This window comes from Podarcis vaucheri (assembly GCF_965113315.1).
Source record: "Podarcis vaucheri genome assembly, chromosome: 3".
Lineage (NCBI taxonomy): Eukaryota > Metazoa > Chordata > Lepidosauria > Squamata > Lacertidae > Podarcis > Podarcis vaucheri.
The window spans coordinates 126,597,876-126,622,448 of NC_138761.1; the positions used below are offsets into that span (position 1 = coordinate 126,597,876).

General features: G+C 43.5%; 1 protein-coding gene and 1 long non-coding RNA gene across 2 annotated transcripts; one reads left to right on the top strand and one right to left on the bottom strand.

Moving 5' to 3' along the window:
* Positions 1-4,706: 4,706 nt before the first annotated feature.
* Positions 4,707-10,991, bottom strand: LOC309528431. The gene is made up of 3 exons (XR_014217735.1): positions 10,943-10,991; positions 9,287-9,339; positions 4,707-4,860 (listed from the first exon to the last, which is right to left on the bottom strand). It is a non-coding gene; the product is annotated as an uncharacterized lncRNA (long non-coding RNA).
* LGALSL (galectin like) lies at positions 10,736-23,506 on the top strand. Its single transcript, XM_082215835.1, has 5 exons — positions 10,736-10,849; positions 11,314-11,385; positions 11,522-11,610; positions 12,339-12,516; positions 19,778-23,506. Exons 1-5 carry the CDS (start codon positions 10,817-10,819, stop codon positions 19,919-19,921), a joined length of 516 nt encoding a protein of 171 aa, XP_082071961.1. The 5' UTR covers positions 10,736-10,816; the 3' UTR covers positions 19,922-23,506.
* Positions 23,507-24,573: the final 1,067 nt, after the last annotated feature.

The following is a 24,573-nucleotide window of genomic DNA, read 5'->3' on the forward strand; positions in this document are numbered from 1 at the left end:
GCTTGCTTCATAATATTTATATGCTGCTTGATTAATAAAAACCTCAGTGCAAGTTCCTCAAATGAGGTTCAACACAACAGTGGTCCTGTATTGCATTAATAGCTTTTGACCCAGCCTCCTTCTTCACATTATTTTAATTTTGTTTTGGTCCCCAAGGGCAGTCATTATGATTGGTTCACCTCCACCATGAAGCATGAAGGTTGTTTACGCCTTTTTCCAAAGCACAGTCAGGAGGTGTCTTTTAGTGGCACAGTCATTACCCTCAACCAGGGCTTTTTTCTGGGGGTACTTAAGGATGCGCAGTACCGGCACCTCTTGCTTGTTGTTGTTAAAAAGTTTGGCACTTACTGTAACAACTTCATGGTGAGTAACGGCATCTTTTTCTAGAAAAAAGCACTGTCCTCAGCCACTGCTAAATTCAAGCTAAAGATGCAGAATGGAATCTGCATTGCTCATTGCACAAGAATGTTTGCATTTTAAAGGAGAGGAACAGAATTCGCTGAAACATTTGCCCAACTTAGGAGTCCCTGAAAGTAGGAGAATAATCTTCAAACACATTTTTGTAAAGGCCAACACCGGCAATATTTGAAAGGTCTCTTTACATTTTAATAGCATATTTAACATTTAAAAGCCTAAAGTTTTCAATAAAAAGAGAAGCAGGACTCTTCAGGTTCAATTATGGGGTTTCCACCAGCAACTGACCTCATAGGACAGTTTCTATCATTTGAATTTTTAATGAAAGGCACGGTTCTCTAAAGATAGTCAATCCACCACAAGTACAATGCATAAACAACAGCCACACCTTATTTAGTGCTATGCAGGGAGGACACAAAGGGTGGAAGATTTACCTGCATACAGTATATGTACAAGGGGCCAGTTCATAGGGTTATATCCAATGCTGCGTATACAGAGTTCCACTTATGCAGCAGAACTTCCCTTCTCCCCACACCAGTGCCAGGTTTACGTACAAGCTAAACAAGCTATAGTTTAGGGCCCCACTCTCTTGGGGGCCCCAAAAAATTTTAAAGGGAAAAGACCTGGATGTACATTTCCAAAATATAAAATAAAAAAAAACAATTACTTTGATAAAATACACATTTTGTTATATGCAAATGGGGTTTGTTACCTATTAGGTCCAGAAATTACCATATAGCATATATTCAACACAAAAAACAGCGACAATTTGTTGTTGACAGAGGACAGCTGGACATATAAAGGGCCCCATTACCTTCAGTAGCTTAGGGCCTCATCAAACCTCAATCTGCCCCTGCCCCACACAATTCCAAAATCTGTACTGGAAAGTCCCCGAACCCTCTGGAGTGAATTTGGAGGGTGTGGGAAATGTGGGAGAGGAGAGATGAGGAGGGAGAAGTCTACTGTTCAAGCAGAATGATGGCATTGGATACAAGCCGTAAGATTTTTGCTTTTCTTTGAAGACCCTTTTGTTCACCCAGTCATTTGTTACTGAGGCTTTATGAAGGTTTTATGCTCTGTTGCCATGGCTGCAGTAAATTGTATTTTATTTTGATTTGTATTTTTAATAAATTTTAATAGTGGTTTGTATCCAAAGTGGGTCATGCTTAGAGCAGAAGACTCCCTGAAATAATAACTATTGGCTCATGGTTTTCAATGGGTCCACCTAGAGCAGGATGAAGTCTGGATTCAGCTTGTTGTGAACCACACTGAAAGTGTTTCCTGAAGAGCAGGATATTAAAACAAAACAAACTGTACACACATAGCCTCTGTACATGCAATCAGCAACCTTGTCTCCAGCTGGTGTGTATTTGCACACACATGATTTCGGTTTCCTCCCCTCCTACCACCACTGTCAACTAGAATTTCTGGAGTGGAACCTTGGTGGCAGCAAAGGGTTATAGGTCCCCTACCCTGCACCACTGTCCTGCGTTGCAACGGGGACCCAGCTGACTGCTACTTGCTTTTAAGAAAACATGTTGCATCAGTTTTGGGCCTATTTAGAAAACCAAGCAAACTGTGAACCACTAAGAACTTCAGAAGTCCATGGTTGCTAGCAACAGACCTCTTAAATGTGCAGACTTGCATTTAATTCAGATGGGCTCCATTGCTATCAATAATTTTAAAGGTAAAGGTAAAGGACCCCTGAAAGTTAAGTTGTTGCAGACGACTCTGGGGTTGCAGCGCTCATCTCGCTTTACTGGCCGAGGGAGCCGACATTTGTCTGCAGACAGTTTTTCCGGGTCATGCGGTCAGCATGACTAAGCCGCTTCTGGAGAAACCAGAGCGGTGCCCAGAAATACAGTTTACCTTCCCGCCGGAGCGGTACCTGTTTATCTACTTGCACATTGATGTGCTTTCGAACTGCTATGTTGGCAGAAGCCAGGACAGAGCAACGGGAGCTCACCCCGTCGTGGGGATTTGAACTGCCGACCTTCTGATCGGCAAGCCCAAGAGGCTCAGTGGTTTAGACCACTGCGCCACCCACGTCCCTATCAATAGTTTCAATTAGGTATAAATGCAAGTTGGTTGTATTTGTGGATTGCAGTCTAGGTATTTCCCATGTATAAGAATAATTTGTGTTCAAGTTATTAACCTGCATTTTTCCTCCGTCACACCCACAAAGGTAATGAGATGGCACAGTATCCTTTGGTTATAAAGTAAGATTGTTGGATAGGACTAAGTACCAATTAGAAACAGAAGAACATTACACAGGAGAATGAGTTTCAGCAGGGGTAAACAACCATTTTCAGAAACATGTTATTATTCACTGTAATTAAGTTATTAACTGAAATGCAACTATGATCAAATTAGAAATGAACATCTTATTAAATGCAAACCAGGCTGGACACACCCATTCAGGTTACATCACCAAAAGATAAAGGACATGTAATTGGTTCTGAGCATAGTCTACTGGTAATTAGGTCAATTATTAATTGTACTTCTAAAATTCAAATATAGCTGTGAATAGGTAGGCATGAATATTCTGTATAAAGTGAAAGCTAAGCTGTTGACCACCTGTGAAGGAAGGACCCAATGCACTAGTAAAAACTTTGGGCATCTAGATTCTAGAAATTAGGAAGGAAATAAGGAGAATACAAAAGCCAAGTAATAGGTGCAAGCAAATCCCCATCTGCCACTGCAAAATCACAGTGGGCCATTGCTGTACGTTAACAAAACTCCTTCTGGAGCTGACTGCTTTGGGATCTGCTCAAAATGGCTGTCATTACTTCAGCTGCATGTTTATGTAAAAAATGGAGCCTGCCCTGTATACTATCCAAAAATGGGGCAATTGTTTGTGACTTTGTGGTTGACATAGTTTGTAAGGAGCAAATGCGCACTATAAAAATGTAAATGAAACCTTTTGTAATGACAGGAGATTTAAATACTTGTTGGTGGTGGTTGCAAATAGAGAAGTCATGACTCAAAGTCTTATGAGACTGAAAGCAAATAGATAGGCTGGTTTTTAAATTTTGTTTGAGTAAATTGTCTATGAATGTGTCCAGATGTTAAAACACTTTGAAATGTTTTCAGATGCTATAAAACCTGTTTATTTTATTGCTTTATTTTCCTGTTTTTATTGTCACTTTGAGCTCCTTTGGGAGGAAGGGTGGGAATGGAATTTATATATAAATAATGTACACATAAATAACATACCAAGCTCCTTCAACCGTTCCTCATAAGATTTGCTTTCCAGACTATGCTTGTTCATTTTTCTCATTTGTTTATATTGATCTGTTTTCTGCTGAAGGTCTCTTTCAAGTCTATAAACTGCACTGAAGTTTTGGAAAGTGGTTTCTTCCTTTTATCTTCTTGTATGTTTTGTAATAAACTTAATTTGGGCAAGGGGAAGAAAAGAAGCTGGGCTAAGTGTTTCTGGATCAAGAGAAATCAACAATGAGACAAACCTGTTTCAGAGCTTCACTGGGAGAGGCATCATTGAGATCACATCACAGTAGGGCCACACCTGTCCCTAGGTAAAGTTCATATTTCCCTTCACAGAACTCCTGTCACATTGCACAGACATGTTAATTGCCTTCTTGCTTCAGTTGTGCTGATGCTACGCCATGCGCACCATGATCAAGAGTGAGTGGGCGGTTGTGCAGAGGGTGTGTTTCTGTGAGCACGTCAGATGGTATGTGGTCCACAAGTTCAGGTGCCAACCCTCCTTTATATTTGTGATGAGGCATTGCTATATCTCCTTTGTTATTATGGAACTTCATGAAAGATCACCATTTGATTCTTCCTTGGCCTCTGCTAATTACCTTAAAGACCAGGAAGCCTTAGTAAGAACATTATTTATTTGCTAAGCAGCCAGACAGAGCTCTGCTTAACTTGAGAAAAAACAAATGTGGACATTGCCAATGTTTTCTACACTTTCCTCACTTCTAAAGTTTTCTCTGCCACACTGTCATTAAGGGACCTGAGCTGGGAAGCTTAGTTGTGGCAGTTCTAAAAAAACTGTTGAGATTTACAAGAGATCATTGAATACAAGAGATTGAATAGTGCCTGGCCATGGTCATAAGGGAGAAATGGCCGTGGGCCCCTCCCAAACTTTCAGCATAACCAAAAGGGCCTAGACAATCTTTCACCTTATGTACTCACACAAAATTTTAATTGGTTGTTCATCCTTAATTTGGCACTGGTTTTCAGGTCCAACTATGGTACTGTCTGAATTATTAATTGCCATCAAAACAAGAATAGTGGGTGGTAATTCACTAAATGCCAGGAGATGCTTTTGTAAATGATTATTTCTCTAGAATTTTCCATATTCAAGAAATTTTGGCTTGGCACTTGTTTGTTCAGATGACTCAAACTCTTGCCAGACTTTCTTCTTACTTGTTGCTCATCTTTTCCAGATTGCTGTTACATCTTTCCACCCTGAAACTAAAGGGACTCATTGTGGAACCTGCAAACTGTCACATCATTACAACAAAAGACATGATAGGCAATGCAAATGAGTCTAAGCATAGCACACAATATCAGACTGCTATGGTGTAATACTTCCAGTGTAATTATGGCACACCAAAATCCTGATCAGGCTACATTCCTTTTTCGTAAATGGCAGCCAGAAACTAAACAAAACTCTTGAAATGATCAAAGAGAATACTAGTACAGTGGTACCTTGGGTTAAGAATTTAATTCCTTCCAGAGGTCCGTTCTTAACCTGAAACAGTTCTTAACCTGAGGCGCGCTTTCGCTAACGGGGCCTCCAGCTGATGCTGTGCCGCTGGTGCGCAATTTCCATTCTTATCCTGGGGCAAAGTTCTTAACCTGGAGCAACCACTTCTTGGTTAGCGGAGTTTGTAACCTGAAGCATCTGTAACCTGAAGTACCACTGTATGGACAATCCATTTGCTGTCTAAGTTGGTCTTTGTGACATAGATAAAAGAATGTGAAAATATTTTTGATTTTTCTGTGCAAAATGCTACTTATTAAAATGTTTTCTTTCTTTCTGTGACGGAGTATCTGCGAGAGTGGTCTTCGCTCTGGGGGTAGTCAGTACTATTTTCCCCTTGTTCTGTTATAATAGCAATGGTGCCCAATTGAGAGGTGCTGGAACTGAGTTCCAGTGAGTTCTGTCTGAAAAAAAAAAACCCTATATGGCTAGTGCAGGGGTACTCACAAAAATGTACTTCAACTTCTTTAGTCAGGAGTGAAACTGAGGCTCTTAATTTTGTCTCAGTCCTTGAGAGTGGAATCAAACACTTCAGAAATAACAACAATAAAATAATTTTATTTATATCCTGCCCTCCCCAGCTGAAGCTGAAATGAGTTCCAAACCACTGAGTTCAAAACCACTATTCCATCACACAGCACAAAACTTCCAAAGGCCTATACTGGCTAGTAGACTTTGGTAAAAATAACAAACCCATATCGACACAAGAAATACGTACAAGACAAACTGGAGGACACCAAATACTCTTGCTAACACACCACCAACTACAGGTCTTCTTAAACAATCCTGCAGTAAAATCAGCAGCCACTAGGCTCTTGATCACCTTCAAAAACCTTCTCCTGACAGCAGAGGGACACGGCAAGGGGGTGGTATCCACAATATACAAAATACTGCTTCAGAATCCAACAAACCCCCAAACGCAAAAACAAAATAAAACAAAATGGGAGCACAACATAGGCTACAAAATAAACCTTACCCAATGGACTAGAATGTGGTCTTAACCTCCCTTTAAATACATCTCAGCCATAAGAAGGGAGCTTACTTTGAAACTTACCTACAGATGCTACTCAACACCAGGAAAACGCACTGATACACCCAGGAACCTCACCAAAATGCTGAAGATGCTGCACCTCTACAGACACATACCTCCACATGTGGTGGGAATGCCCCCAAATCCAACCTCTTTTGATGGCAGTCCTACAAGAAATATGCAAGATAACTAAAAAGTTATTGGAAGTCACCTCAGAACTGGCCTTATTTGAATATTTTCCAAGACACTAATGCTCACTCACACTATAAAGAGCTACTACTACTATAAAGAGCAGCCACAAGCTATGATTAGCTAGGCACCGTAGAGACCTGTCAGAAGTGAACATGGAACACTGGTACCAAAGCCTTACTAGAAAAGTTAACCAACAGACTGAAACTGACCCAGGGACAAATAAAAGAGGATGCCTTCACCTGATATGGCTCCCCTTTATTACACACACAGCCCAACAAGACAACCTACTGACAGAATACGAATCAATATGGCTAACTTGACCCAACAATTCCTCCCTACCCACCATGCAAACAAATCTCATTGCAGTCAACTAAAGACAACCAACTATGCCCTGCCCCCCACCTCTCTCACTGCCAAGAAAAATAATAAATGAACAGAAAGAGAAGCTACCCAAGTGATGCTGACACAAAAACCTCACACATACACTAAGTACAATAATGTAAATTTACCACACCTCTCCCCCTTTCCTCCCCAACCTTATACTGTATACGTTAATGTCTCACATCAAATGTAACTGATCAGTAGAAAAGACTGAGACTGGAAAATAGATAATGTATGTACTTTTTTAACCCAAAAAACTTTAATAGTTTTCTTTAAAACCACGGGATGCCCTTCTGTTTATGAAAAAGGTTAAGCACAATCTTCAAAGAATATTGAAGTGTAATATCATATCTGAAGAGTGGCTCCTCAATCATTGTGTGTTACTACAGTGGTACCTCAGGTTAAGTACTTAATTCGTTCCAGAGGTCCGTACTTAACCTGAAACTGTTCTTAACCTGAAGCACCACTTTAGCTAATGGGGCCTCCTGCTGCCGCTGCGCCGCCGGAGCACAATTTCTGTTCTCATCCTGAAGCAAAGTTCTTAACCTGAAGCACTATTTCTGGGTTAGCGGAGTCTGTAACCTGAAGCGTATGTAACCTGAGGCGTATGTAACCTGAGGTACCACTGTACTTGTAAAAAAGTGCTTTTTTCTAATAAATATAACCATGAATATTTATGTATCTCACCTCCCCCCCCAAAGAAATCCCCACAGAAAGTCAAAGCAATGAGTATTGAACCCTAGTTTCTGTTTTATACAACTGGGAGTTTCTTGCTGAAATTCCAGCTTTGGTGCAAGTTGTTGGAAACCAATCTCCCAAGACCAAAAGAACAAGTGCCTACATTTATTCCAGTTTCTGTGAAATATATTCCTCCACCCTAACCCATAAGCTAATGGAAGCTTAAAAACCCATTGTTAAGAGAACCTCCTGCTTACCCCTGACAGGCAATGGCTGTCTGAGAGCGTTCATGGTCTTGCAATACAGTAGTTTTCTAAGCTTCTCCCATACCTTTTAAAGACTTCCAGTGGAAGGGAGTTCTAAAGCTGGAGATGAGCCACCAGAAATGCCTCTCTGCATGCCTTTGCCAGTCATGCAGAGGATACCAGCTCTAGGAGGCTGTTGGGAGCACAAGGCCATCCTAAGGGATGCAGGTCCTAAACAATTTTTAAAAATTACTTCTTAAAATGCACAGAAATTCAAGTGTTACTTTACCATTTGTATCCAGGCCTTTGCAAGTTAGGCTAGAATAGATTGAGTACAGTGGTGCCCCACAAGACGAATGCCTCGCAAGACGGAAAACTCGCTAGACGAAAGAGTTTTCCGTTTTGGAGGTGCTTCGCAAAACGAATTTCCTATGGGCTTGCTTCGCAAGACAAAAATGTCTTGCAAGTTCCTGCGGGGTTTTTTTCCTCCCCCCCCTTTTCCTAAGCCGCTAAGCCGCTTATCAGCTGATCCGATCAGCAGATAAGCCGCTAAAAGCGCTAATCTGCCAATGGGCTTGCTTCGCAAGACGAAAAAAACACTAGACGAAGAGAATCACAGAACGGATTCTTTTCGTCTTGCGAGGCACCACAGTAATGCTGTCCCAAGGTTCTCCAGTAAGCTTTATGATAATAATACATAGCTGCCTGAGATGAAGGACAAGATGGCGCCTCTCTCCTTCCTGCCCTCATTCCACAAACACAGCTGACTGGACTGTGGGTGGAATCTCCCTTCACAGCATCCTCCCCCACTCCTGAGGGCAGCAGACTGCTTCTGGGGTGCAGCACATGGAACATGCCCAGGGAGTTCAGAAGGATGCCCTGCTCCTTGCATTTATTTATTTCACTAATTAATGAAAATATAACACTTGAGAGTTTGGAAAAAAATCACTCTCTAGGCAATATAAAATCCAACGCTAAAATTATCGGGGGGGGGGACAGTTAAAAACAGGTATTTAATATATTTAAAAGATTACTCAAATCAACTCTAAAAGGTAAAGGTAAAGGACCCCTGACAGTTAAGTCCAGTCGCAGACGACTCTGGGGTTACGGTGCTTATCTCGCTTTACTGGCCGAGGGAGCCAGTGCTTGTCCACAGACAGTTTTTCCAGGTCATGTGGCCAGCAGGACTAAGCCACTTCCGGCGAACCAGAGCAGCGCATGGAAACGCCGTTTACCTTCCCGCCTACCTTCCCCTGTTAGGTTGGTGGCAGCAGGGACTGAGCAACGGGAGCTTAGCCCGTCGCGGGGATTCGAAACGCCAACCTTCTGATCGGCAAGCCCTAGGCTCAGTGGTTTAGACCACAGCACCACCCGCGCCCCGCAAATTAACTCTAGCTAAGGTAAAAAAGGTAAAGGACCCCTGGATGGTTAAGTCCAGTTGAATTTGACTATGGGGTGGGGTGCTCATCTCTGCTTTTCCTGCTGAGGGAGCCGGCGTTGGTCTGCAGACAGTTTTCCAGGTCATGTGGCAAGCAGAACTAAATTGCTACTGGTTCAATGGGACACGGTGATAAGTGCCAGAGCACACGGAAACGCCATTCACCTTACCTTATCTTACCTACTTGCGCTGGTATGCTTTCAAACTGCTGGGTTGGCAGGAGCTGGAAGAAAGCAACAAGAGCAGACCCCGTCACACTGATTTGAACTGCTGGACTTACGATCAGCAAGTCCAAGAGACTCGGTGGTTTAAAGCACAGTGCCACCTGCGTCCCTAATCTAGCTTAGAAACAAATAAAACACATTTGCATAATAAAATTTATCCCTTCATCCAAATATCACAGAGTAGTTTGCAATATAAAAACACAAAACACATAACATAATAAGCAAACATACCACCACCACCAATACCCCGCAACAGATTTAAAAGGCCATAGATAGTTTTATCAGCCAACTAACTGCCTGGGGGAAGAGAAATGTTTTTGCCTGGTGCCTAGAATTATGTAAGAAGGCACCATGTTTTAAGTGGGCACTGAAAACAGTACAGTGAAAACACCTGCAGGGAGTTCCAATGTGCGGGTGCTTCCACACAAAAAGGCTGATTTCTTACAAGTGCACAGTGAATATTATGTGGCAGATCCAAGCTGTCAAGTGAGCTTATGTGGGGTAAAGCGACAGTAGTCTCATTCTCCCTAATGGTAGGGCTGGCCCAAGTCTTCGGAAGGCCTGCAGAGGCACAAGACAGTGGTGTGTGTTAATGGTTCAGGGTGGGAAATCTTTGAGCCCCCTGGATTCTGGAGGGAAAATGATCATCATGACACAGAGAGCTGTTCCAAGGATGGAAAGCTCAGACAACAGGGCCACTTTCTCAAATCTCCCAAGTGTACTGTACAAGCAAACCTCATATAGAGGAGCCACTGCTATCATGAATTTTCTGGAAGCCTAAGGAACATGGGTTGCCTTTTATTTTTTTAAATGGGACAGAAATAAGATACCAGAAAGCACAACAATTTCTTGATTATTTCGGGGTGCTGCGCCAGCCGCGGAATTAAAAAGGAACAAATACAGGGCAAAGAAACAGGGGATATGTTACAGTCAGCCCGCAACTGACGCGCTTGCAACTTAGCTTTACAAGCTTGGCAAAGGCAGCGAGTAGCCGAGGAAAACCTCCTTTGGCGACCCCCCCCCCGCCGTGGCCCGCTCTGCCTTTGGACTCGGTGGGGTTTGGGCGGTGAGGCGCCACCCCCGGCCCGCTCTCGGGCCTCTGGCGGCCCCCAGGTGCAAAAGCGAGGCGCGGCTCTCCATCCAGCCCCCCCCCCGGCAGGGTCTCCAAGGCGGCCCGGCGAGGCCACGCGCGAGGGGACCAGCCTGGGCGCCTCGCCTCCCGGTCCCCTGCCCTGCGCCCCGCCTGGCACCCAGGAGCAGCCTCGTTCCGCCCGCCCGCCCGCCTTCTTCCTCCTCCTCCTCCTCCTCCTCCTCGCCGCCGCCGCAGCTCCAGCTCCGCGCCGTCGAGGAGCTCCTCCCGTCGGGGCCCGGCCTCGCCCCTCCTCCTGCCCGCCTCCTGCCAGGTCGGCTCCGGCGGCGCTTTGCCCGCGCTCGGCCAGGCACGTCGGAGGCGCCCGGCGCCGCGTCTCCCACAAGATGGCGGGGTCGGTGGCCGAGAGGGACGCGGCGGTGAGTGGCACCTGGCCGGGCTCCGGGGCTCCGCGGGGGGGGGGGGTCTCGCCGGGTGCCAGGTGGGCGCTTGAAGGGGGGGGGTCGGGATACCTGTTTGCAGTGGCGGGAGGATCCCGTGCCCACAAGGCGCGTGAGAGCCTCCCCACGTTACAGGGGGAAGCCTGCAGGTGCGATCTCTCTCGGGGCGCGGGATCTGGGCGATCTTGGCAGGCCTGCTCCATCTCCGGGGACGGAGCAGCATGGATTTCTCTACTACCTGGAGCACTGGCTGGGAAATCGCGAGAGGCAGGCGACACCCTTTGTTTTGCAAAGGGGCTGGAGAGAAAATAGGGATTCTCGCTCCGACTTGAAATGAAAGTGGCGCTCTCTGTTGCTCCCCGGGTGACCCCTTCTCTCTCCCCGGGGGCGGAATACAAAGGGGGCCTTCTGCTTCTTGAGTGTGCGCTTGTTTTTGTCTCCAGAAAATAGAAGACGGGCATTTGAACAACTCATTGGGATCTCCGGTGCAAGCAGAAGTGTATTTTCCACGCCTGGTAATGTCCCCCCCCCCCTTTCCTTTTTTTGATGCCTTCTCCTCCCTTCTTCCCTCTCCCTGTATTGTGATTTAGCCCTTTCTGCCCCGATGGTATAAGCGGCTGTGCATTCTGAATCCTTGCAATCCTTTTCCAGATTGTCCCATTCTGTGGGCACATCAAAGGAGGAATGAGGCCAGGCAAGAAGATCTTGGTAATGGGCATTGTGGATCTCAACCCAGAGAGGTAATAAGACAAGAGGGAAGGCTTTTGTTTTCCACTGGCCCAGTTTCTGTCTTCAGTCTATCTAAGGTCTGCAAGGAAAGCTGTGATTGCATAAAAATAAAAAGAATGTGCTTGCCAAACACCCATCATTTCTCAAGACAAGCTATTTTTATCTGCAATGTAAATATAGAATGCTGCTTTCTCCTTTGACCCATGGCAGCGGATGTATTTATATAAGAGAAGGTCATTGTTTCCCAAAATTTCATGTGGCCTCTGTAACGGCTGCTTCACGCATGATATGTTTTCTAAGTGGAGATCATCTCCATGAGGTGTTTTTTTTTGGGGGGGGGGGCAGGAGACATAGGAGCCAACTTCTGGGGGGAGGGGTCTTTGCCTCCCATAAAATATTTCAGGGGGCCAACCCCTGCAATGTTGATGGGCATTGCCATTCAAATAGTGTGCATGCACCATGTCATGTGATGCAGCGTGGGGCTTACCTACTCCCCCGCCCCTGCCATATTTTATTCAAGTCGGCACCCCTGGCAGGAGAAGCATATAATATACAAAGTGACTGTAAAAAAAAGATTAGGGAGCCTAGCAGGAAAACTTGTCTGCACACATGCTATACCTATGTGCCAGCTGTTGTCAATACCAGTATTTGTTTGTACAGGCTTAGAAGCCAAGTGTGCTACATCCTGGATTTTATTGCTTTGTTTGGGTGAATGAGTGGGCTACTGTTCCCATTGCAGTTTTGACATCAGTCTCACATGTGGGGACTCAGAGGATCCTCCTGCTGACGTAGCTATTGAACTGAAAGCCATATTCTCGGACAGACAGTTTCTCAGGAATTCTTGTGTATCTGGTGAATGGGGAGAAGAACAATCATCTCTTCCTTACTTTCCATTTATTCCAGACCAGCCCTTTAGGGTGAGTACTTTATAAAATTTATAAAATAGTTGTGTGTAATTGATGGAAGTGCTTTTGGTGTTTATTTTTAAAAATAACAATACTCTATTTGCATATTGAAAAGAACATTGAGCCACAAAAATCTCTGCCCATCTGAGTATTTTAGAAAGGCACAGATTCAAAGCTACTGATTTAATCTATGCCTATGAATTTGATGTTATGCTAGTTTGTGTGTCATGCATGGCAACTCATCTGAACAGTCAAGAAACCCCAGATGGTAATATTAAAGGTGGTAATATTTAGTGGTATAGCAAACTTTCTGGGTTTGGTAATTACAACCATAAGTTAAAAGCACTCTAAAATTATGCCTCAGTTTGAAATGGCTACTATATAATTCATGCTACTGCTTCCATGCCTCCTGGGGTGCGTATGTGTAGGCACATGCGCGCACATGCACACACACAAAATTAGCTGATGAAAGTTCATACAATCCAGCTGAGTTTCTCCCTGGCTGACTGCTGCTTATTATGTCCATAGCAGGCACAGGAATAATGAATAAACAAATGAAGCTCCATGAAAAGTTCTTCATCTTTTTTCTGCTACATGCCACCTCCATTTTTACTATAAAAAAGAGAGTGGGTTTTTAGTAACAGTTGAGCTAAGACAACCTACGGGCAGAAGCAGACTTGCAAGTTTGGATGTTATGCATTGGGTTTGGAGCATCTGAGCACAGAGATCTGTTTGCAGTGCATCACTTTGGAAGGACAGTGTCACAACACATCAGAAACCACTTTGGCCTCGTGAGGGGTTGTCTTGGGTCCAGACATCAGCAAAGCAAATAATGCTCCAATTAGTGTGGGAGCTTGTTTTCTTTCCCCTCTGGCTTTCACAGAGGCTTCTATAAGGCAGGGAATGGGGGTATACTTCTGAGGCCAGTTTGCAACCATCCTTTAAACTGTAAGAAGAGTCTCCTAGCAGTTTAAAGGATTGTGTGGGCAGGGGAGAATTTGGACTCAGAAAATGAGTGTCTGAAGGTATTATCTGAGGCATCTAAACTTTAAAGGGGCTGTTCTTTGACCCCAGGTCCTCCCTGTATAGGGAAAGTGATTTGCAGTCTACTTACTTTACTTCAGCCAAATGGTCAAACAGCAAGTTGTGTGTTAAATGCATAATTGCACTGAATGTAATGCATTTCTAAAAAAAAAAAAAAATTGTCCCAAGAGCCATTCAGGATCATGACTTCACTGTGTGGGGAGAAGTTTTTAACCTTTTTTCTTCATGCTCCAGCACACTTTCCCCCAAATCATCCACTAATAGCATCGTCTCTACTCGGTGCAAATAGGAATTAGAGATGGGACAACTTTCATTGGTACATGCGGTTAAAAGGTTAAACAACCCTCCATGTACACTCTAGTCCTGGTTCTACCAACCTGCCACCTTGCAGCTGCTACTTAAAAGAACATTAGCAACAGACATGTTAAATGCAGTCACAGATAATATTAATCTTGGCCCTAAATCTCTCTTCTGATCACCGGTGTGCTACTCTTTGTTTCTAGGCAACCAGAGGCCTGAACATCGGCACAGACCTAATTTTTTGTAGTTTTTGAAGAATGGCTGGTGTATGTGTGGAAAATATATTTGCCTTAAAAAAATGTTTATTCAATTTATATTCCACCTTTCCTGGAAGGAGCTCTAGGTGGCATACAGTTCTCCCTCTCCCCGTTTTATTATTTTTTGTAAAATAATCCAAGATTTTTCTGCACATTTGAGTGAGCCTTCCCTCTATGCAGGGTCCTATTCAGGCTCTCCCCTGCGATTACTTTATTGTTTTGGTGTCTAAAGTACCCACAAATTGGACACCCACTTTGTGAATAGGCAGTAGTGTCCCGTCCAGGACATGGTGGGATGCAGGGCAGGGCAGGGCAGGGAAGAGCATGTCTAGTGTAGTGGTTATAAGTTTATGTTTACAATCTGCAGCTGGATTCCTTTGTCTTGAATAGCAGTAGGGAAAGTAAATTACATGAATAGTGCAGCCTGGGATTATGGGATTTCTAGCCAGTTTGAGGAGGCAGCAGACAATTCATTCTACTGTAGGCCACATTTATTACTTTTTCCTTAGGAATAGGAGAGTGTCTAGAGGAAAACTTGTGAGAAAGCCATATTTAAAGTGATACTTAGCATTGTTGCTTATTGTTGTAATGCATCCTTTACGAAGTGTGATTTAAATTGCAGGATAAATGGCAGTCAGCTTTTGAGGTCAAATCAGGATAAAGCTTATCTGAGTCCATCTATGCAGGCCACAGGCACATCCTGCATGAGTTTGCTCTAGCGCTTTGGAGTTTGGAAGCAATGCTGTGCATATGCCAGGCATACAAAGCACTGTGTTTTGTGCACTTTGAGATACTAAGACTGGGAACATTTGTCCTCCAGTATATTGTTTACTGGGCTTAAAGACAACCCAATTGCACCATGACCTTGTGTTAAATTAGTTTTAGCCACCATTCAATTTCTTGTTTTGTTTTGTTTCTGTGGGATGGCTAGAATGCTGGATTTGTATGAGGGAGAATCAGGAATATATCCCCACTCAGGCTTTTTGCAGATTGATAGACTGATTTGTTTGTTCAACATATTTAGTAGCCAGTCTTTAACCATGGCAGAAACATAGGATGGAAAACATAACAATACACTAAAGTAATAACAATCTAATCAACAACAATAAATGTAAAAATGAATACAGTGTTGAAACAGCCTGCCTCCAGTCCCCATTATGTAATTTCAGTTGGCAGAAGAGCAGGGCCTCTAAAGCCAATCTTGATGGCCAGACAAGTTCATGTGGGGAAAGATGGTCCATTAAATACCCTGGTTCCAAACATTTTAGCACTTTTAGGTTAAAACTAGCACCTTGCACTGTGCTTGGAAAATCACTCATAGTCATTGTAGCTGCTCCTCCACCCAGCTAGCCTCAGCTAACATATCTGCAGTGTCTGAACAGTCTCCAAAGGCAGCTAACTGCTCACTGCAGTAAGTAGTCTAAACAAGATGCAATGAAAACATCTTATTTTCACTTGAGAAATTGTATTTTCTTTTCATTGGTTGCAGTGACCCAGAAAACATTTTCCTACTCTACAAGCATATTTCCCAAAGCCTATTGGTTGTATTCAACTAACCTTTACTCACAGTAGACCCATTGAAACAAATGGCCATTAATAACTTGGGTTCCTTAATTTTAATACGTTTACTCTGAGTAACAGTCAGTTGAATGAAACCCAAAGTGCAGAATGGAGTTGCTGGAAAAATAAATCCCTGCCCCACAGCTGCACCTATTCTGTGGACTGGTAGCAAAAAGAAGGGTTTAGTGAGCCACTTTGCACGTTTGGTGGGCTGTGTTAGGTATGATGGGTCACAAATTGTCCCAACAAGTGCTTATAACATGATTTGCAACAAGTGATTGTGCCCTGCAAGTTTTGAGATAGTTAAATATTCTGCCATTTAATCAACAGCAGGATGGCTCTGTCTGTGTGTGTGTGTGTGTGTGTGTGTGTGTGTGTGTAGAGTGGCAGTGGCGTTGTCCCAGCAGCAGCAACACTTCATTCTCAAGGATGCAGTGAGGCAGTGGTGAGGTCACGGGAGATCTGAGTTGGCAGCAAAGGCATCCACAGGTGTGCACAAACCTGTGGGATGCCGTTAGCCCTGAGTTTCGCTGACCTTGCTGCTGCTTTGCTCTGCCGCATCCCAGCAAGCAGTAGTAGTACCACTGCCTCTCCACCCTGTTAACATGCTGCGGCATTTAATGTACCCTTTGTATTGCAGGTTGCGCAGGGGGGGGGGTGTTCCCTTCGGAAAGTGTGTGTTCCTTATCTTTAATCTGTATACATATGTATCAGTACCTTTTTAAAACACCTGTCTTTTCCTCTGCATCCAGGGCTCTTCATGCCCCTTCTTAGACGTGAGGATGCAATTTACTGGTGCTGAATGGGGCCAATGTTGTATTCTCATCACAGACATTTCATTATCTGAAAATGCCTTTATGGGGAAGAGCCATAGCTCAGTGGTAGAGCACAGGTTTTTCAATAATAATAATAATAATAATGGAATAAAAATAACAATGTTGTTGGTGGCATCAGTCTTTCTTGAGAGGCAATGGAGTGCACTGAAATGACCTCCCTGGGGCACAAGCCTGGGCAGATGACAAGGCCCACCCCCTTGGCCTTGCTGATGTGGTCCAAAAGAAAGCAGGGCAATACGTTTGGCACCAGCTTGGCTGCAGGGGTTGCTGGAAGGAGGCGTAGAAGGCGCCATCCAACCACCTTAGGGACTGCACTCCGGATTTGTGTAAGGTTTACTCCTCAGTTTTTCCTTCTCCTGAAGACATCCCGCAAGGCAGCAGAGGTTTAGGATCAGAGTTTTCTTTCTCCCAGACGGGCTACCTTCTCAGGTTGACAAACCCCATCTGCCCCCCCCCCCCAGCATGTGCAGAAACTGCCTTTTTGACCATTGGGCCCACTGTTGGTCTTGTCCACTCAGTCCTCCAGAGCCTGACTTTGCATGCAGGGGAAGTTCCCTCACTGAGGAAGTCCCTAACTCACCTGGTTTAGCCAGCCAGTCAAAACTGTTGCTGGGATGTGGCTGCTGTCACGTGCTGACAGCTTCTAGGAGCCGCAGGTGAGAGCTGAGTGCAGGGTGGGGACCAAAGGTGAACAAACTACCCCAGAAGGAGCAGGACATTCCCCCACTAGAGGTACTGCCCCTCCCCCACATGCCATACACCCCAATTAGCATTTAACAGCACATTTCAATAATCCTCACAGCCATTTTGTGATGTAGAGTACTTCAGGGGTGCAGAACGTTTGGCCCTCAGCTCCCATTGCCCTCACCAGGCATGGCCATGGCCACGGATGATGGGACTTGTAGATCAGCCAGCAACATCTGGAGGGTCACAAACTTCCCACAACTGACTAACTGGTGGGGGTAAAGCTAAGGTGGATAGATGCCAAAGAGGTCCATCACCTTCAATTGTTTTCTAGAAGGGGGGATTTCGGCTGTAGTTTGTCATCCAAGCTGCACCTGATGACATTCTCTCTGCTGAGTGACTGTTAAAGGTGCAGGATCCCATCTTTCTTTTGCATCTTGTTGCCGTAGGTGAAGGTGGAAGAGACAGTGGGTAGCTAGGCTTGAGATAGGAGTCAGGTGCTCATTGGGAACTTCTTTGGCCTCAGAAGCTGGGATATTGTGCTTCTGAGAATGTAGAGGTCATCAGTAGCCAATATATATGTGATCTTATGTTTCGTCACACACAAAAGAAATCTGGAATGTGAACAAGACCGAGCTGGACTGTGGGCGTTTCATGCTACAATCCACTTCTTGAGGCGCATTTTGCCTACTGAATTCAATATCACAACAAGCCAGTTCATGTCAAAGGTGCTAGAGAACTTGGGTGACTGGAATTTTAGACCTTTGAGCTTCTTCCCTTCCAAAATTCCTAGAAATACATTTCTTCAAAACACGGGTTGATTCTTTCTTAGAACACAATCTTAGGATCAGATGGACAGGACACCCCCCCCCCATTACATTGATGCTTGGGGACTGAACTGTGTATTTTTGTTGGCCACATGGCTCAGTTGGTTGGTGCTGATAATGCCAAGGTTGCAGGTTTGATCCCCATATGGGACAACAGCATATTTCTGCATCACAGGGCTCGATGATCCTCAGGGTCCCATCCTGATTCTATGTATGCTGTGATCCTGCACACCATGTACATTGGTATTTACTCCCATCTAAGCGTGTATAGGATTGCACTCTTAAGTGCCTTAGAAGAATACAGTCCTGTAGTCCTATTTTAAGTGAAGAATTGTAGAACTTCTACTGTTGCCTTAAATAGAGTTGGCTCTGGGCCCCTGGGCTTTTATGGGTAACGAAATTTTTTGTGTGTGTGTTCTATTCATTCACAGAGAACTGTAGAATTCTTATATTTCCAGTGTAGATTCATCGCACTTTGGACCAGGAAAGCCAATGTTTGTCCTCGCTAGGCAAGGACCAGAGTGGGGGATTAGCAGTTTGTTTTGGTAATTCAGTGTAGGTCAACCAATATTGTTCAAAACTCCATACAATGTATTGTTTCTTTTGTTGATGTGGTAGCAGCTGCTGTCGTGAGGCAGACCTGGAGAACAACGTTTTGGTCATTGGTGTCATTACCATGGCTGTCAACGTTTCCCCTTTTTAAAAGGGAAATTCCCTTATTTCGAATAGGATTCCTCGCAAGAAAAGGGAAAAGTTGACAGCAATGGTCATTACAGCTTACCTGCACAGGCCTGCTGCGAAGCTGGGCTTTGCAGACACTTAGCCAGTCCACCACTGCTCCTGTGCAACCCCAGCCTTGTTCCCTCCCGGGACCTGTCCAGATAAGCTGTAGTGATGTTGGATGCTGCTGTAATGATCTACATTGGGAACAAGGGTGGGAGACCAGCCGCTTCTCCTATTGACCAAAAGGCCATGGCAGAGGCAGCGTGGTAGGGGCACATCCAGCCACCAAGGCATGTGCCGCCGCCGCAGCAGCAGAGGGTGGTACATTCCTTGGAGGCTGGATCTGCTGCCCCTGTGGATCCTGCCGCCTGAGGCAGTCACTTTCCTTGGCCTGTGGGTGGGCTGGCCCTGGATGCTGGTGTTGTGAACATAAATGATATGTGGACTGTGCACAACTGTAAAGTAACTTCAGATTCGCAACCTCACACTGACTTTCATTATTTCTGTGCTATTATTTGCATTGTCATTGTGTCATGGCATTTTTGTGACCGTACTATGCATTCAGCAATATCACTACGCCTGCCAGAGTGATGCTCCTAGGATTTGTGATAATTCATCCATTTTTGTTTGAGTCAGTATTCATCATTCAGAATGTACTTTCAATTCACAAATCATTTTGCTGTAGCCATTCTATCTAGTCATTTAGTACATTGTCACAGTAGCTTTATGAGGCTATTCTCATTCTAAAACTGCAGACCTGGGTCTGGAGCTGAGAAAATGTCTTGGCCAAGTGTCACCCAGTGATCCTCTGAGCAGTGTTCTCACATCCACATTAAACGCACTGGATTATAGTGATTTTGATCCATAACTGGGTGTTTATTGACTGGATTTAAACTATTCTGTAAAGCAGTGACCTAACCCCACAGATGCTCTAAGCAGTATAAAATTGACTGTGGTTCCCATAATGGTGATATTTAAGTTCTGTGAAATGCTCCTCCCAGTTCCAACTGTGATTCTGGTTGATAACATTTCTTTCTTACAGGTTGAAATACTTTGTGAACACCCTCGTTTTAGAATATTCGTGGATGGACACCAGCTTTTTGATTTTTACCACCGCATTGAGAAGTTGTCAGCTATTGATACGATAAAGATAAATGGGGATCTCCAACTTACTAAACTTGGTTGACCTTGTTTTCATATTCAAAAGCAAAAACAATCAGATAAAGATAAAAACCAAAATTTTAGATTCCAAATTGGCTGAGATGCCGCCCACATTTGTCTGAAGGAGCAGAGACAAGGAACCCTTGAGCAACTTCCCTCTAGGGCAGGCACCACCGTTTTGCTCCCATAAGCAGCAAAGAACATACTGATGGACTGAAGTACTGTTTATCCTAATGAAGAAAGCAATTGATGATTAATTGAGACTGAGCTGTGCCCCATTTTTCTTTGGCACTAAATAGCCTACGCCTGCTGGATAATCAAATTATAGTGGATCCTGAAAGAGTTACTTCATTGTCTATAAACTGCAGAAGCTATTGACGGGGCAGTTTTAAGTGCTAAATGTATTATTAAATGACAAGGGAATCGTTTTCTTTTGGAAATATTTCTCCTGCACTTAAGTGGGTTAATGTAAGTGTAACACAGATCACAAAGAGGGTTAAATGTGGAAGTCATTATTCAGTGCCTAATGCTGGTCTCCTTAACACCAATGACAAAAAGTCCTGTGGACTCTAATGGCATGTGATTAGCTAGACACAGTGGCTCTGGTCCTGTCTCAACACACACATCCCATTGAATCAAGTGAACTTGGGTGTGTTTAATTGTGCATTGGATTGCAGCCAGTTACCATTGTGGTTTCTACTTTGGGGGAGTTAGTTGTCCAGGGAAAGGTCAAAACTGAGTAATGGCTTCTGGATTTGGCTTTCATATGATAGTCAGGGTATGTGCATAGAATGTAGGTCATTAAATGTTTTTGCACAATATAATATTAATACATTTTTTTAAAGCTTCTAGTTTATTTATTGATACCCATTGTGTTAATGTTCTAACTGCAAAACTGAACAATATAACTGAGATTTAAGAGTGGCAAAGTATTTCTGAATGTATAAGTGTTCTTTGGGCAAATATTAACATATCATTTCGGAAATATGTCCTCTTTGTCTTTGGGCAGTTGGTGGAATCATTGTTCACAGAACCTTGGTTTGTACATGTCTTCACTAGAAACTACTTTCAATATGTTGTTAAATCTGCTGTAAATGATAAGGTCAGAGCTGATGGGATGTTTCGGGGGACGAGGCTTCCATGCACACACAGGAACAGAAGTTTCTAGGTTTATTGGTGTGCCTCAGTTGCAGTTTTGTACTCACTTAACTGGGTGGGAGTAAGCCCCACTGAACTCAGTGGGACTTACTGTATTTCTAAATTTACATGTATAGGATTGCGTTGTTAGACCTTGAGGTTACAACTGTCTTCTGCAGACTAGTAACTTTTTGTGGCTACTGTCATGGGTGTGGGAGAGAATAGAATTCTCAGCACATCTAAGGACAAAAAATAGCCGTTTTAAATGGCTCAGTTAATAATGTATCAGATACCTTCACTTAGGCCAGTGGCGGTCAAACTTGGCCCTCCAGCTGTTTTGAGACTACAATTTTCATGATCCCTGACCACTGGTCCTGTTAGCTAGGGATGATGGGAGCTGGAGGGCCAAGTTTGGCCACCACTGACCTAAGGCAATGGCTCTTAGTGGTACAGATGAGTGCCGCATCCCATAGTCATCTTTGACTGAACTTAACCATCCAGGGGTCCTTTACCTTTACCATATAACTGCATTGTCCATGTGATTACACGGCCCAATGAAATGTACCCCTCTGTCAATGTTTCACAGTGGGCTTCCGAGGACTTGTTTGGGTGTTACAATCTGAGGAATGGACATGTCTTATTTTTAACACATGTATTATAGTGACTTTTAAAGATGTTTATTATGGAGACTTTTTGTAGCGTAACATTTTTTAAAACACAAAAGAGGTAACAAAATGAACTTATGCTTAAATCAATCAATCAATCAATCAAAGCTGGGACCTTCTTGTTTGAGATAAATTTTTTTAAAGAGATTAACCACTCCTCTGCATCACTCCATCATCTTAGTAGGTGAAGTACTAGAAGTTCTAGGTTTAGTCAGTTCACATGGAATTCATTTTAGTGAGGAGACGGGGCCAAAATTTCTTTGATACACACTCTGTAAAACTGGAGTGGTGCTAAGATGATTCTGCTAATTCACTGTGTGTAGCCTCTGCTCAGGCCCTGCAAAAGTTTACAGTGCCATATTCTGAAGTTCTGCTCTATTACAAGTGACAGGTTGGCCAGTCTGAGGTTAAAAAAGCCATTACATTATCCCCAGATCTGCCTACTTCACCTACTAAGGTTGGCAGCATCACCCTCCCCTTCCTGGGGCACCTTGCATTGCAGAGTTAGGTGGGGCTTATAAGAAACAGCAGTGGATAGCATGGAAGAAGTTTTCTGCTTGTGTTTTAATGGACACAAGAAAGGGATACAAAGAACCCCCTCAAGCGAGGATCACAGCAGAAAGGAGCCACTGAGTAATCAAGAGCAGTAGTAGGTCCCACTGAATGTTATGAGAATAATTTCTGAGTCAGCATGATTAGAATTGTGTTTTAAGACTACAGTCCTATGCTGATTTACTTTGGGTTCAGCCCTTCAGTGTTCAGGGGCACGTACTTCCAACATGAATAGGAGCAGGGTACAATACGATACGCTGCAGTCTTATGGGGAGTAGACCCTGTTGCAGTAAATCAGAATTACTGGGTAAACAAGGCTAGGATCAGGCTGCATATATTTAAATCATAATATCCACTGAATTTTATATCTCTCCTGTATGCAGTAAATACTGTGTTGATAAACAACACAGCCCATCTGAGTTAATGTAAGAATATGCACAGAGTTGCTGTATTTGAGGTTGTGATTGCATACTCTTACAGCAATTCAAAAGTGTTCTGCCTCTTTAATTGAGTAGTAATGTTGTGATTATGATACAAACCTCCCAGCCCTTACAGAGTTTGTGGATTAGACACTTTGTACACTAAAAATTTGGGGGAACTGAACCAGAATTCCTGGAACTGCATGAATGTGTGACTAGACTTTTAAGCATGCAAGTATTCACCTTGAAATCAACGTCAGGCCAAGTACCTGACTGGATCTCACTTGCACTAGGGAGATGAACAGAACAGTCTGCATGCAACACATCCCCAGATGTCTCAATCTCCTTCACCTTTATCATTGTGGGCATAGCTATATTTCTGTCTCTGCTGCATATGTTATTACCACTCCTCAGACATCAAGATAATTAATGTCCCCTGTGATTTTGCAATATTGTTCTGCTGTGCTACTGTTGCAAACACCCATGAGAAGTAATTAGAATGAGGCAATTCAAAAATTTAAACAGGAAACCTTTGACTGTTTCCTTGATTCCACCCCTCTTCCTTCTCAAGTTTGTATCAGAATGCAAAAGGTTGTTTTTCAGGTGATCATTCTGCCTCCCCTCCCTCTCCTCTAAGAGTAGCTTTATATGAGTATTGTACTCTTTGTACTGCAGTTTAGATTCAGTGTAGGAATCTGTCAGGATGAATTTACATGATGTATAAATTGTTGAGCTGATTGTGTCACTTCATAGTGTCTTAAGAAATCCTACAATATTTCTATACAGTACAAAAACAATATTCTTGAAAATAAACACAGAAAAAGGTTTTCTATAAAATGTTTGGATTATTGGTGTGACATCCACAAACGGACAGGTAGGCTACTGATCTCTAGGATTTGGGACGGCTGCATCTTTTGGGTCAGCACCAGTCACCCTTGAAGTAGCCTCATGAGCGTGACTTCACTGAATATCACCCTTCATTTATTTCAGAAAAAAATACTGATTTTGATAAGAATACTTGTAAAAAAAAAAAGGTCTTGGTTGTTTCCTCTACAGTCTTGTAAATGTCTAATAGGACCATAGGTTTTCAGTTCATGGGTTTGAGGTTACAATAAGAGATGCCAGAACAAATGGCAGATTGACAAAGAATAAAATTATCCGCTGTAGGCTGCAATCCTAAACAGATTTTATTGGGATGAGAGTTCTATCGGACATACAGTAATAGGACTTACCGTACTTCTAAGTAAACATACATAAGATTGTGTTGTATGACTAATGTGCAGTGTGAACCTATGCATGTTCACTCAGAAATCTGTCTCACCATGTCCAGGTAAGTGGGCATAAAATTGCACTGTAGGGCTGCAACCAACACACTTACCTGGAAGTAAGTCCCACTGAAGTCAGTGGAACCCACTTCTGAGTAGACATGAATGCTCAATGGCTTTTGTTAATTCTCAGTGGCACAAGGCAAAGATTACTCCCAAGTTTGTTGAACCTGTGATAAAATCCATCAAGTAATATTTTAAGCTAACCCCAGAATCAGATTTGTTTGGGGCACAAGTCTATGCGCATTCTTAAAAAGCATGGCTGTTCCTTGAGTTGGTTTTGTTTAATACTTACTTTATTTAAATAATTAAGTATTTTCATAGCAACAATGGAAACATAGCAAGGGCCTTGCTGGGTCCCACCAAAGGCCCATCTAAGCCACCATTTTGTTCTCTGGCCAACCAGATGGGAAGCCCACAAGCATTCCTGTGCATTTGCATATGCAGCATTCCAGTGTGGGATCTTGCAACACATGGAAAAACACGGATGTGGATAATAGGTCCACTCCTCTGCCTGTAAAGATACATACGGAAGAAGATACAGCTTAAGCTTCTAACAGCATATGGAGTTGCTCAGTT

Excerpts from the sequence above, each read along its gene's own strand:
- LGALSL (XM_082215835.1), top strand. The coding sequence starts at position 10,817 with ATGGCGGGGTCGGTGGCCGAGAGGGACGCGGCG. Across the intron at positions 10,850-11,313 it reads TGGCCGAGAGGGACGCGGCG|AAAATAGAAGACGGGCATTT; the intron begins GTGAGTGGCACC and ends TTTTGTCTCCAG. Across the intron at positions 11,611-12,338 it reads GTGGATCTCAACCCAGAGAG|TTTTGACATCAGTCTCACAT; the intron begins GTAATAAGACAA and ends TTCCCATTGCAG.